This window comes from Leuresthes tenuis, unplaced genomic scaffold (assembly GCF_036924035.1).
Source record: "Leuresthes tenuis unplaced genomic scaffold, fLeuTen1.0.hap1 SCAF_11, whole genome shotgun sequence".
Lineage (NCBI taxonomy): Eukaryota > Metazoa > Chordata > Actinopteri > Atheriniformes > Atherinopsidae > Leuresthes > Leuresthes tenuis.
Genome location: NW_027325365.1, coordinates 8,831,726 through 8,844,788, shown reverse-complemented (window position 1 = coordinate 8,844,788; position 13,063 = coordinate 8,831,726). Strand labels below are relative to the sequence as shown.

General features: G+C 37.4%; 1 protein-coding gene across 1 annotated transcript in view; it reads right to left on the bottom strand.

The window, feature by feature from the left end:
- The window catches only part of slit3 (slit homolog 3 (Drosophila)), a 244,166-nt gene that overhangs the window by 216,294 nt on the left and 14,809 nt on the right, over window positions 1–13,063 (bottom strand). The window contains exons 2-4 of the mRNA XM_072395321.1: window positions 12,368–12,439; window positions 5,333–5,404; window positions 376–447 (exon numbers count right to left, since the gene is read on the bottom strand). Coding sequence (XP_072251422.1) covers window positions 376–447; window positions 5,333–5,404; window positions 12,368–12,439 — 216 coding nt within the window. The remainder of the gene's footprint in view (window positions 1–375; window positions 448–5,332; window positions 5,405–12,367; window positions 12,440–13,063) is intronic.

Sequence of the window (13,063 nt, the reverse complement as noted above, 5' to 3'; positions counted from 1 at the left end):
CTGCATCAGCCTGACCTGCTCCTACACCCTGAATACTCTGGGAAAACTCTATATTCCCGAATAAAAATTCCACATCAGTCCAAGCAAAACATTCACTCCAGGCACACTTTCACCTCTTTAAACCCAGCACACACACACACACATACACACATCTGACACTCATAGTCTTTTCACCTCTCGACAGGAGCACAGAGCAGCACTGTGTCACCTGGCACAAGGTCTGAACCTCAACCTGGATGAAAGTTCTGACATTGCACCCTGGCCATGTTTTCAAAAGGATCACGTAACACATCAAAAGAGAGAGAAAGAATGACAGTGGAAGTGTCAGAAAAAGCCTGTGGAGGGAGAGGTAGGGAAACGTAAAATTGTACTCACACTCGTCCCAGTTTGGGGTTTGATTGGAAGAGAAGCTCTGGAAGAAACTGGAGCTTGTTTCTGTTCAGACGACTACAATAAGAGATAGAAGGAGAAAAATAAAATAACATATGGTGATTATGAACAAAAACACACTTTAGTACGTCAGTCACACACATGCCTTTGTGTTGACTCAACAATCGACTGGATTACCTTGAAGGTCAGTAGGTTCAAACTCATGAGAAAGTCTGTGGTTTCCTGCGATTGTGGCCCACAGGTTATCACATGTGTGTCAGGTTATCAGTCTCTAAGCACTCTAAAGCCAGTTATCACTGTTATCCTCGTAAAAATAAAAGCTTGTGCTACTAGTGTTTGCTGGTCATCTCAACAAATTAAATGATGATGTTGATGTTCATTAACAAAATAATCTACTCAAATTGCATTATTCTAAGTATATGTTCTACGTATGCATTTTGGAAAAAAGCTAAAGCAATTTTGTCTCATAGAAAATAGAAAAAGAAAAACAGTATTATGAAAGGTCCAGGAGCATGCAATGGAATAAACTGGCTTAGCTTTATCTAGCTGACCTAATTTATTTCTGATAGGACAGAAAGGAAAAAAATGCAAGAGCTGTGCCAAAGAATTTAAACTCTGTTTATAGTTGTCATTTGAAAACTGATAACTTATCCATTATGTGTAGGACCACTCTATGTCCAGCATGCATGTGGCAAACAAATGTATGTTAATGTACGTGGAAAAATGCTGCAGTGAAACAAAAAAAAAATAAATTGGAAAAAAAAATATGTAGCCACATAAAAACTGCTAATGTATTTAAAATATCAAACATTACATGAAATGGAAGGAAAAGTGATTGCAAAGATTGTGTTAAGATTAGTACAAAGCCAAAATATCAAATATGAAAAATGTGAAATGTTACTATTATTAAGGTAAACTTTCATTTTGAATTTGAAGTATGTATGCGAGAAAAACTATTTCTGAACAAATTAGGTTTATGTCTATGAATAGAGCATTGTAGAGACACTGAGCTGTTCAGATGTAAAGATGATGAAATGCTCCAATAGTCCAAGAACAATCCAGTTCAGTTAGTATTTGTGGACTTAATCATCTTTGGTGTCTTTGGAGTCATTTTTCTTACTGTGCAGTAAGTGTACTTCTAAACTGATAAACTCACTCAACTTGCATGCCCAGTATCTTCATATATTTGTTTATGCATTTAGCAGACGCTTTTATCCAAAGCGACTTACAGGTAGGCAGTCAGGGTAAGGGGGTCTCGCCTAAGGACCCCTATTGGAGGTAGTACCTTTCATGCAGGAGATTTGAACCCATGTCTCCCACATGGAAGGTGGCAATCATGCCACTACGCTATCCAGCCCCATATTTGAAATGCTGGTTTTTCCTAAATATGTGGAATGGAACATGAAATGAACACATAGATATCATTTACAACAGAATGAGAAGCAGAAGAAGAAAAAGAGACTGAAGGAATGGTGGTGACCAAAAGAAAAATATATGTGAAAAGAAAGTCAAAAATGGAGTGTGTTTGGGTGAGAGATGTGTCTCCTTCAGTGTGTATGTGAGCAGAAGTAAGGTGGGGCTGGCTGAAGCTGATAGATGAGGACAGTGTGAGCAGAGGGAGTGAATGTGTTATCAGGCTACCAAAGCATTTGGCTGAGAAATGAGGCGTGGACAGGAAAAAGAAGAGAAGAAGGAGGGTGGAGGGTTACAGGGTCACAAAGTAGAATTTGTGCAGGAGAAGACACAGACACAAACCTTTAACCCCTCTGATAATAAGACCCTAACTTTTACATTCACGTGCACCAAAAGAAAGAGAAATTCAGTCCAAAAAGAGATGTCCAGAATTTGAAATAATTGACCACTGCTTTTCAAATATAACTGTGAGCATGCAACTTAACATGATCAGGTACAATTACAGATGGGTATCTTTCAGACACTTGTTTGCAGCACAGTTTTGCTTTGAAGAGGAGAATCCTTTCGGTATTTTCAGCTACTGATGATGACTTCTACCAACAGAAATGGTTTGTAAACTGAAGGACACTCCTGAGACAGATCTTCTATTTAATAGCCATCAATTATAATCATATATACCCCTACAAATAGCATATAATCATCTCAGATATTTTATTTTCATACCTATGACTTTATACTGTGTCACTTCACATATATTATTGTTCTCACCCTGGGAGGTGACTTGTTAAGCTCCATGTTTTTCACATTGTGACTCCATAAATCACACAGACTCAGCACCAGGACCTCTCACCCCTAACCTTTCACCCTGGTAGGCAAAACATCAGGGAACTGTCAACTTAGCATTTTAAAAACCATTTCACTATCAGTTGAGTAAAAGGTGAAATTTAACACCCCCATTATTACTATCACTACACAGCATTAAAGTGTAAAATGTCTTTCCCATAGGATGAAATTTTGATTAGGGATAAGGGATGTCCTTCTGTACTTCAGTGATGAGAAGTTTGTGAACTACTGAAGATATACCACAGTGTGCCAGAATATGATCTAAAACTAATGATAGACTAATCTATGAGACAGTGAGATCTCCACAAGACTGACAAGACTGCGATCACAAAATTATGGTGACTTGTGAATGAGTTAATATAACAGTTTTTAGCATCAAATATATCACCATTTGAAAAAGTAAAGACTTTTCCTGGTGGAAAAGATTTTTTTGACCCTGAGACTCTTTACCAAGTTTCTTACAGAAGCTTCACAGATTAATCTGTGTCACACACCACTTGGTATATCAGGTTAAAAAGTAAATAAAGATGGTAAAAATACAATACAATGCTATTTATCAATGATTTATTAGTATGTTTGTGATTGGTGAAGTATGTGACTATCTGCTTTGGGTATGTGGGTTGACCGCCTTAGGCAGCAATAACTACAAATACATGCCTCTGCTGTTAATCAGTTCTGCATTTCAGATTGGAGAAATGTTGCCCAATTTCTCTCTATAGAACAACTCAGGTGTGGGATGTTGGTCAGCTGCCTCCCATACAATGTTCCCTTTAGGTTATTCCACATAACAAATTTATTAAATCTATTTATCTAATATTTATTTAATTCAGTCAACTTGAAAAATAACCTTTTTTCTTTTGGATAAACTTGATGTGTTTGCTTGAAACCAATTAACCCTCTGGGGTCTGAGCCGTAATGACGTCATGTGATCTGATCACACCGGCGTGATCATAGACCTCAGGCGGTTAAAGCAATTCACTTAAGTTGGTTCTTATTTCAGTGTTATCTTTTTGGATATCTTTTGAGATTTAATTCACAGATGTCCTAACATACGTCATAATAGCATAATTTCAGAAATCTTCCATCAGTGATGGCAGGGCTTTCTTTTTCACTTTTCCTCCAACAACGTCTTAGCTTCTCCAGGTGATCTATGGCAAACTGGGCAGTTATGTCCTTTTTAGTGAGGATTGGCTGTCTATTTGCAGCCCTATAATACATGTAAATTGTTGTTAGGTGTTCTCCTGATGTTGGCTTCATGAATATTATCATTAACCAATCTGAGCAGGATCTTAAGTCTATCAAAAGTTACTCCATTTACATGAATGATAATATGTGTACCATACACCTATTATAGGCCTTGTCATTTGAATTACCTTTGTGCACAATTTGATTAGGAATTGTTTGATCCAATCTAGAGATGCTTTTTCCAGCTTCTAAGGGAATTTTGTACCTCCTTGGGTTAAACATAATTTTGTCACTCAATGATATGAATATATTACTTTTATGTTTAATTTGTTAAATTAATGTCTCTTAATCTACTTTTTAAACTTGTCTGATTATGTGTTAGGCATTTCTAAAGTAGAATTAAAATAAATCTACAAACGATTCACTAAACTTGTAAGAACCACTATATGTTGACATTACTTGGATAAATAAAAGGCCATGTGAGGTTTGACACACAACTATTTTGACCACCAATTTCCTTCACCTCTCATCCCCAACCTCTGACCCTGCCTGACACAGTCTATTAGGCAGCCTTTTAACATTAAAGCAGTCCATCCCCTCATTCTTCCACAATCAGATGTGCAATCTCAATTTCGAGACAAGATACACATGTTGCTGTCATTCACCATCTCTCCAGATTTTGTCAAGTGTAGTTGCTGAAGTCAACAATAAACTGATAGACAAAGCAGTCAGTTTATTATAGACTTCAGCACACACTTCCTTCCTTTTCTTTCTGTGGTAAAGCTTAAACTGCTTCTTCTGTTCCAAAGACAAAGATCTGCAAATCAAACTAATCTTGCAAGAAAAAAAAAGTACTTTTGCTGTCACATAAAGAACCAAATTACTTAAAGTTAGGTTCATGATGAGTCTCTGAGGTGGAAAATTGAAGGTTTAGAAAGGTAATAAATAACAGATTAATACCAACAATCAAGTATTAGTCTGCCTCGTTATCTCATGCAAAATAATCATCTTTCAGAAAAGCTGTCCAACCTTACTCCCTCCAAAACAAAGTCATAAACATGGTGATGTGTGCGTAGGAGGTGTTGTATTGTGCACTGACAACTCAATTCTGTTGACTAAAGCCTTTGTGTGAGCCAAGAGATGCAGTAACACACACAAATAAGGAAGAAGGTGGTACCGATGGGAGATTCCAAGGTGGTGTGTGAAGTGAAGGGAAATTGTTGGTTACCAATCAGACGCACTATGTGTGAATTTGCTTTACAGGGCAGACAGACAGGAGCAGTAAATCTTGGATGTGTACACTTGCTGCCAAATGGGAAAACTGCAGAAGGAAGTCAAATATCTGTCTTTTTGTGCTGACAAATGTCCATGTTTGCACATTGTGTATATATGTCCAGCTTGGTGGTTTTTGTTACTTGCATCAGCTGTTGGGCTTACAATGTCCCTTTTATTTCTTTATTTTTGCAACCACACCATAAGTATCAGTGTAAAACAAACTTACAGTCTCTCCAGCAATCTTAGGTCTTGGAAGGCTCCTCTCTCGACGACACTGATTTGGTTGTCCTCCAGATGACTAGAGAAATGGATATGAAGAGCCAAAGAGAGAGAAAACAGCATAATTTGTAGTTACAATTGTCATTTCAGTCTTCATATCTGTAACTTTACCCATTTACTATGAGCATGCCTTCATAACTGTTTAGTTTAAATATCAAACTATGAGTTGAAACAGCAGAAAAGTCTCATTCTCTGGCCCACGCAAAGAGCTAGAAAGACACTTGCATTGGTTCTGTAAACACATAATCAGTTCACTAAAGAGATTGATCTGGCATGAAACAAAAGTTTTTAAAAGTTTATGACACACAGCATTTGACTAATGTTACAAAATAGCAAGCCAAAACAAATAATTAACAGCCCTTCCTCTTCCATTCTCTTCGTCTTGCATACGGCCCTCCCAAAGTAACACTTTTTTTCTTTTCCCTTCCCAGCTCTGTGTGTGTGTTATGTTTTGAGGGCAAACTAAGGTTTTCCAGATGGGTCAGAGAAAGCAGAGAGAAAACATCTCAAATGAAATTTGTGTGTATATTTTCTGTCTGAGGATGTTAAGAGTTACATCTCCTGAGAAGGAGAAGAAGAGAGGGTGAACCACAGGAAAAAGTTGGCTGATATAAAACCAGAGAAAAGACAAGGTAAAAAGATGAGGCAGAGAAAGAGACAACAGCGATGAAAAAGAAGGGCAATGCAAAAAAAACGGGCAGTGAGAGAAAAATAAAGGTAAAGATAAAGCCATAGAAGATTAAAGCAGTAGTATCGCAGAGAGATAGTATCTGGCCTGACATGTGGACTTTGAAATGTTTTAACATTATCTTTTTTTGATTATTCTCTCGAAGAAAATGTTTAGACATGCAGCTGCCTTTCAGCCATTAGTCAATGGTTTGTCATTCTAACTTGTCTCACACACACACACACACACGCCAAAACATTAAAACCACTGACGGTGAGCAACATTGTTCATCCTGTTGCAGTGCAGCAATGTTCTGCGGGGAAAACCCTCAAAGAACAGGACTGAGTACAATCTGTTCTGACCACCACTGTCTCCAGCCCCAAAAACTGGCACTTACACTAGAACCACCCCTTTCCTGGGCCAGGGCAAAGAACCGGCTGGGGGCAGGGTTTATGGAACCGCCATATTTAAAAATCCAGAGCCAGCACATTTAGCCTGCTTAATTCAAGAGATTGAGCTTCAACATGGATGTGTAGTAAAAGTGAAAGAAGATTAGCTTAATGATCCTCTCATTTTCCCGCTGTTCATGTTTTAATATTAATAATATAAATATGTCAGTCGTGTCTGTTAACACAGGCCACTGCAATGCTTAAAGCACGGTTAAGAGTGGCCAACTGTAGCTGAATTTATCAACCACATTTGCTGTTACATTTACACATGGTGTTTACAGATCCTCCTTGAAACAGCTTTTATAAATCAAATGCAGCATCGTTAATAAACTAAACCCGTGATTTCAACATACCGGTGATTGGGAAAAATGAGACAAACACTGTGACCTGCAAAGACAAGCCAGATAAGTTTAGCGTGACATAATGACATGACTGTGTGATGGCTCTGAGGCTGCTGAAAAACAAACCAGTTCTTAGTTTTTTTGGGTTTTTTTTATAGATCCTTCTTAGAACTGGCTCTAACACCAGCCCTAAAGCAGGACTGGAATCACTTTGGTCGAAAAGGGGTTAAAGACCCCTGTCTCAAAATCCACAGGGCCCAAAACATTGACTAAAACTATATTTTTCGAATAATTACTGTGAAAACGACAAGTTGTGTACAAAAAGAATGGTTTAAGTAATTTTCATACAGAAACTCTCACACTTGCAAACAGACAACTATTAAAGCTTATTTGTCCAAATGACTGCTCAATGCTGATTTATTGAATGAAGTTTAGAAATCCAAGGAATATCAAGCCAAACACATGGAGTGGGGAGTCAATGTTGGCAAAATATGCTGATGAGGTATTCTTTTTTTATTCTCTGTGTGTGAATCAACATGAAGTTTTATCATATCTATTTAATTTTTTTATTAAGCACAAGCATTGTTTTAAAGCTGGTTCCAATAAGGATATGTGGCTACTTTAAAAAAAAAACTTTCTTCAAGTAAAATTGTCTGACAGAAATTATAACAGAGAACACAGAACAGCCTATTTGTAGAAGCACCTCACCAATTGTAAAGTATTATGCTTTTATCACTGAACAAGTTGCATGCTTGTTGTGAGCTAGCCGGTGCTAAGGTTTTTTTTCTGTCAAAAAAAATAAACACTATGTGGACACATGCCTTGAGCTGACAAGAAAGGGCACTCCTCCACATTCGACTGGGCGAAAAGTGTGGTACAGGTAACTTGGACAGGTCAAGCCGAAGCCTTTTTTCACAAATTTAAACAAGGCAATTGAGTTCCACATAAAAACCTAATGAGTACTTGCGTTGCCCACAGCTGCCCAAGTTATTGTATAATTCAGCTGACAAACAAATAACGATCACACATCTACAAACTGGCTCTTGGGTTGGCGGAGAAAATAAAGCAAGCAGAAATGGATAGATGCAAGTACATCCTGTATGTAAATCATTGTGCATATACCCATAACAATCCGCGATCAATCATAATCTACTGCAAAACCATGATGAATCCCATGTGTTTATAAAAAGTGTCTTTGCATTTCCTCTATCCTTACAGAAACCCTGCAAATTCTGGGAAAAGCTAAATCATACATAACTTTGAAGAAGTATCAAAGTTTATTTGTCCAAATGACTGCTCAACCAAATGCTGATTTATTGAATGAAGTTGAGAAATTCAAGGGATAGTGAGCCAAACACATGGAATGGGGGAGTCAATGTTGGCATATTGTTCTGATGAGGTACTGTTTTTTATAGTATTCCGTATCAGGCATTAGTCATACACAGAGATGTAGAAAGATGGGGAAAAAAGTACGAAAACATTTTGAATTAAGGTGTGTGGGGAATGCCCTAATAATTTCTTTTTGTCAGCCATATTAAAATGTCTTTGTAACTATTATAAAAAAAGCACAATGATATCATGCTAACTTTTTGCAAACTGGTCTCTCCAGGAAACACTCCAGGGGATATTAACTTTACCTGTTTACATACAATGGGTGAGACTGCATTAACTTTCTAGCCAACTGTTTAATATCAAGCTCAAGTTTTTACCTCCATCTAAATTTGTTTGGAATTATTCAATTTCACCACAATCTGGAAGAAATCTTGCAAAGTGTGACTGCCAAAGACATTACACTAAGTGTCGCCCATGTGGTGTGCATGCAGAGACGAGCTGTGTCTAACTGCACTGGATTAAGAATATTCAGACAGCTAGATAAAGTTACATGTTTTTGGATAAACTCAAAGAGAAGTGAAATATGTTATCAGATCACAGAAAGTGCTCTAAAAAAAAGTGCTTTTATGAGGTCAGATATGGCAATGGAAGACTTGAAACGCCATCAAATTAGTCCAATTTCCATGTTTTAATATTTGTACTCTGTGATCATCGAGGATATTACGCACAACCAGATCATTGGGCTGTTTAGATTTTTTAACAATCTGATTACATCTAAGTATCTCTACTGGGTGAATTAACAATAATTGCTACCTTGTGCATCAGTGTGGCATTTAGAAACAATATTTTTTTTCTTCAACCTACCCTGAGAAGAATGTTAAGTGTTAAACTATGAACAAAGTTTTCCCATGGGAGGCACAAGTGGCTGAAATGACCCGGAATCCCCGAACTAGGCACTTGTGTTTTTGTGTGTGAGAGGGAGAAACAGAGCTCTAGTGAATAACAGTAATGCCTATTTGACTAAAGATAAGGGTAAAGGCTACCATGTCGCTTTGTTCGTCTCTTGATACAAAGAGTGTGTTTGTATGTGTGTGCAAGCTGGAGAGAGCGTGTGCACACGGTGTAAACACATCTGTGGGTGTGCTTTCGTGTGCTTTCTCAGACTATCTGCTCTTTCCCAAGCCATCTCCTCCCAATTTCTTTTAGAGATTTAGAGCAGGGAAATGTCACAGCAGTTTATCACCAACCACATGTAACAAGCTGCTTGCCCACCGCACACACACAAACACAAACACACAGAACACAAAAAAATCATATTGTACTTTTCTCCATTTTATTAAAGATGTGAGCACAGACAGAACCTCAAACATAAACCGAAATGAGTTCCGAGATCCACTAAAAACATGGTTTTGGTTAAACAAATGCACTCACAAAATGCAAACACACATTTGAAGAAACTCCTTTCCTCTCCTCAGTGTAGTTTGTACTGGGAGTGTATTTTTATCTGCCAGTCTGGTTAAAACAGAGTGAGGAGGGAAGTTGCATGCAGCCAACAGTGATTATAGTTATTAAAGCCATCACACACACACAAACACACACACACACACACACACACACAAACATTTTAGCCACTAGAGGCCAAAGAGTGAGTCTGCGAAGTCAATTAGGACAACTGCTAGGAGATGAGCAGTTACACTTTAAAGAGTGAACACATTTAAGTGATCAGTTTCTGAAACTGACTTTTTGACAAGGAGACTTGCAAGAAATAAGAATCTCTATAAAAATAAAAACTGTCAAAATAACAATTTGCCCTTTTGTGTCACAGATACTGTTTTTTACTAACACGGGATTTCCATTATGTTTAATGAGATAAGCTAAAAAGACAAATAGTAGTCAATCCAAAAAGACAACTTGCCACAGCGAATTTGAAGTAAAAATAATAGCTGAAACCTAAGCACAAAACAGTTTGATCTTAATCTTTCACGTATTTCAGGCAATAGATTGGCTACTATCTTGTTGCTTGGTTTGGGTTTTGTTTCGATGGTCTGGACAGCTTGGTTTAGAAAAAAACAGCCTGAGCCAACCAGAGACAGAAAAACGTCTTAGTAGAATATTGAGGGGATAAATAAATATGTGTTCCTCAAAGTCCAACACAGACAGCAGAGGACAGGTGCAGTGTACTGGTAAGTAATACCAAAACACAACAGGGACTCTCAGATTTACTCATTACATGGAAAATTAACATGTATTTGACCATTTGTGGTCATTCATGTCATACCCTGTAAGCCATAGAATACAGAAATGTTATCCTTTGAATAAATACTCGGTTAATATCATAACTGACATATATACATGTTTAGTCTGCTATCAACAAATTACTCTAATATTTGCTGGAAATGGTGGATTGTTCAGTTTGACTCAATTTTTTTAGCTACTTTTGCTAAGGTAGTGGTACAAAGATTAATCTGGTCAGATTTCTCCAAACATGCATCAAAGACAATTTGTGGACAGATATCTAAAGAATGGAATAATCTGATTTCAAGGGAAAAATTAGATCAGGCTACACATGCAATAAGCTTGTAGAGGGGATGTCTTTTTAGTTAGTCTATATAGAAAAAAAAGGTTGTAAGAACTGATTCAAGACAAAGTTGAAAAAAACATGACGTGCAAAGCAAGGATTTTGCTTTTTTTTTTTTTAAATATCAGAATTCAAATAGTTGTTTAAAGTTTGAATTTTTTGTCTAATACCAAATTTAGCATTCACATAGAAATCATTCTTAAAGACATGGGAGATAGTGGTGAACCTTGAGTTAAGATACCTCTTCTTTTACTGTTTCTTATTAACAATGCTTCCTGATGTCGTGCTAACAATTGTCCAGAAGTGGCGTATTATCATACTGTAACAAGTTCAACATCATGTGGTCACGTCGCTTGTTTAATAAATGTGTGTCTTGCTGCTTGTTACTAGCATGTAAGCACACAATTACTCTATTACTTAACCTTGTAAATTTCCAGTAATTGCGGAATTCAACTGCTTGGATAGGACACTTGCATTCTCTCTTGCTCTAAAAGCCCTCATTAGGATGGGAAACTTTATTTTATAGAGACTTGTTTCCCCTATAGGCACATACCGGCCCATTAGATAAATATAGCATTTGTTTAATTGCTCCTGCATGGCAGTTTTTTGTTAATAGGAGTCCTTGTAAAGACAAATATAGGTCACAACAAGGTAATAAAGAGAAGGAAAAGGCACACAAGACCTGCTGTTGCTTTACCTGAGGTTTTTACCCTCATACCTGATTCCAGAAAACCTCAAACCCTAAATAAGGTTGTTCGCCAGTCATCTAAATGACAGACTCCTCAACAAACTAAAGAAAGAGCGTCTTCATGAGTAACATAGATCCACTCCATGTGAATTTTCCAGCACTGTAAGAATGAAAGAATTTATATTAATTTAATTTGATCATATCGTGATTTTTATTACAATGATGGGATAATATCTGGGGGCTGCACGGTGGTGGTTAGCATTGTCACTTCACAGGAAGAGGGCTCCAGGATACGATTTCCGACTGGGGCCTTTCTGTGTGAAGTTTGCATGTTCTCCCCGTGTATACGTGGGTTCTCTCCGGGTTCTACGCCCACCCTGGCATCCAAAAACATGCATGTAAGGTAAGAGATGACTCTAAGTTGTCCCTAGGAATGAATGTGAGCATGCATGGTCTCGTTTGTCTCTGTGTGGCGCTGTGATGGACTGGTGACCAGTCCAGGGTATCCTGCCTCTTGCCCAATGGCAGCTGGGATAAGACTCCAGCCCACCCTGCGACCCTAAATTGGATTAAGCGAGTATAGATAATGGATTTGTTGTGATTTGGAGCTATGAAACTAAATTAAGCTAACCTCTTTCTTTATGCGTGCTCATTTGTTTAAAGCAAATGCATTTTTAGTTCTGGTAAAGGTTGACATATAGATCTTTTCATCCTACTGTACATTATTGGTGTTTAAAGTTGTTTTCTTTTTATGCTACTATTACCTGTTTAACTGATCAAGAACAACTAATTTAAAAAATTGTTTTTTGGGTGGTAAATATCCGAATTCACTTTACATCTCCCAATGTTTAACAGTCCTGAATTCAGCAGGACTTAAACACATATACCACAAAATGTTTGATTGTAGAAATATAGAAAGAAACTTACAGAATCCTGAGGTTCTTGAGGCCAGAAAAGTCCACTTTAGTAATTCTGGTGATATTGTTTCTGTTCAAATCCCTACAGAGAAAAACACAGATGTTACAGATCAGACTTGAAGTATCTAATCAGGTCGTTAATGAAACTGAATTTGAAGTCAACATAATTCAGATGATAATACAATTTTTTAGTTGAGCATATAGTATAACTATAAAATCAATACAAAAAGGCTTATGAAAATCTGTGTACACCCACCCAGTACATGTGTGTTTAGCTTCATTTTTGTGTCTTCTCAGCCAAGTTTGTGAATGTGGCAGTAAGGCAGAGCGTGAGAATGCCCTACAGCATATGAGCCCACACACATACATAGAAGCACACATACAAACAAACAAAAACAAACTCTCCTACTGTACAGGCACCGAGAACATTTTGCACTCAGTGGACCCCTGCTGCACTGAACTATTATGAAGCAAAATTTCTGAAAAAAATGAAAAAATAGAAAGTGGGATTCATTTTTTTTTTCTTCCCATCATCAAAGTTAAAACCTTATCAAGTTTCCTGGCTGTCATTTAATCTGTTTTAACTATGGGTGCACAATGTATACATACTGCTATTTGACATGGCAGTCGGTATGTGTGTGTCTGTGTGTATCAGGGCATAGACTAGATCCCTTTAAACAAGTATGCTGTTTATTGAAACGCTGTC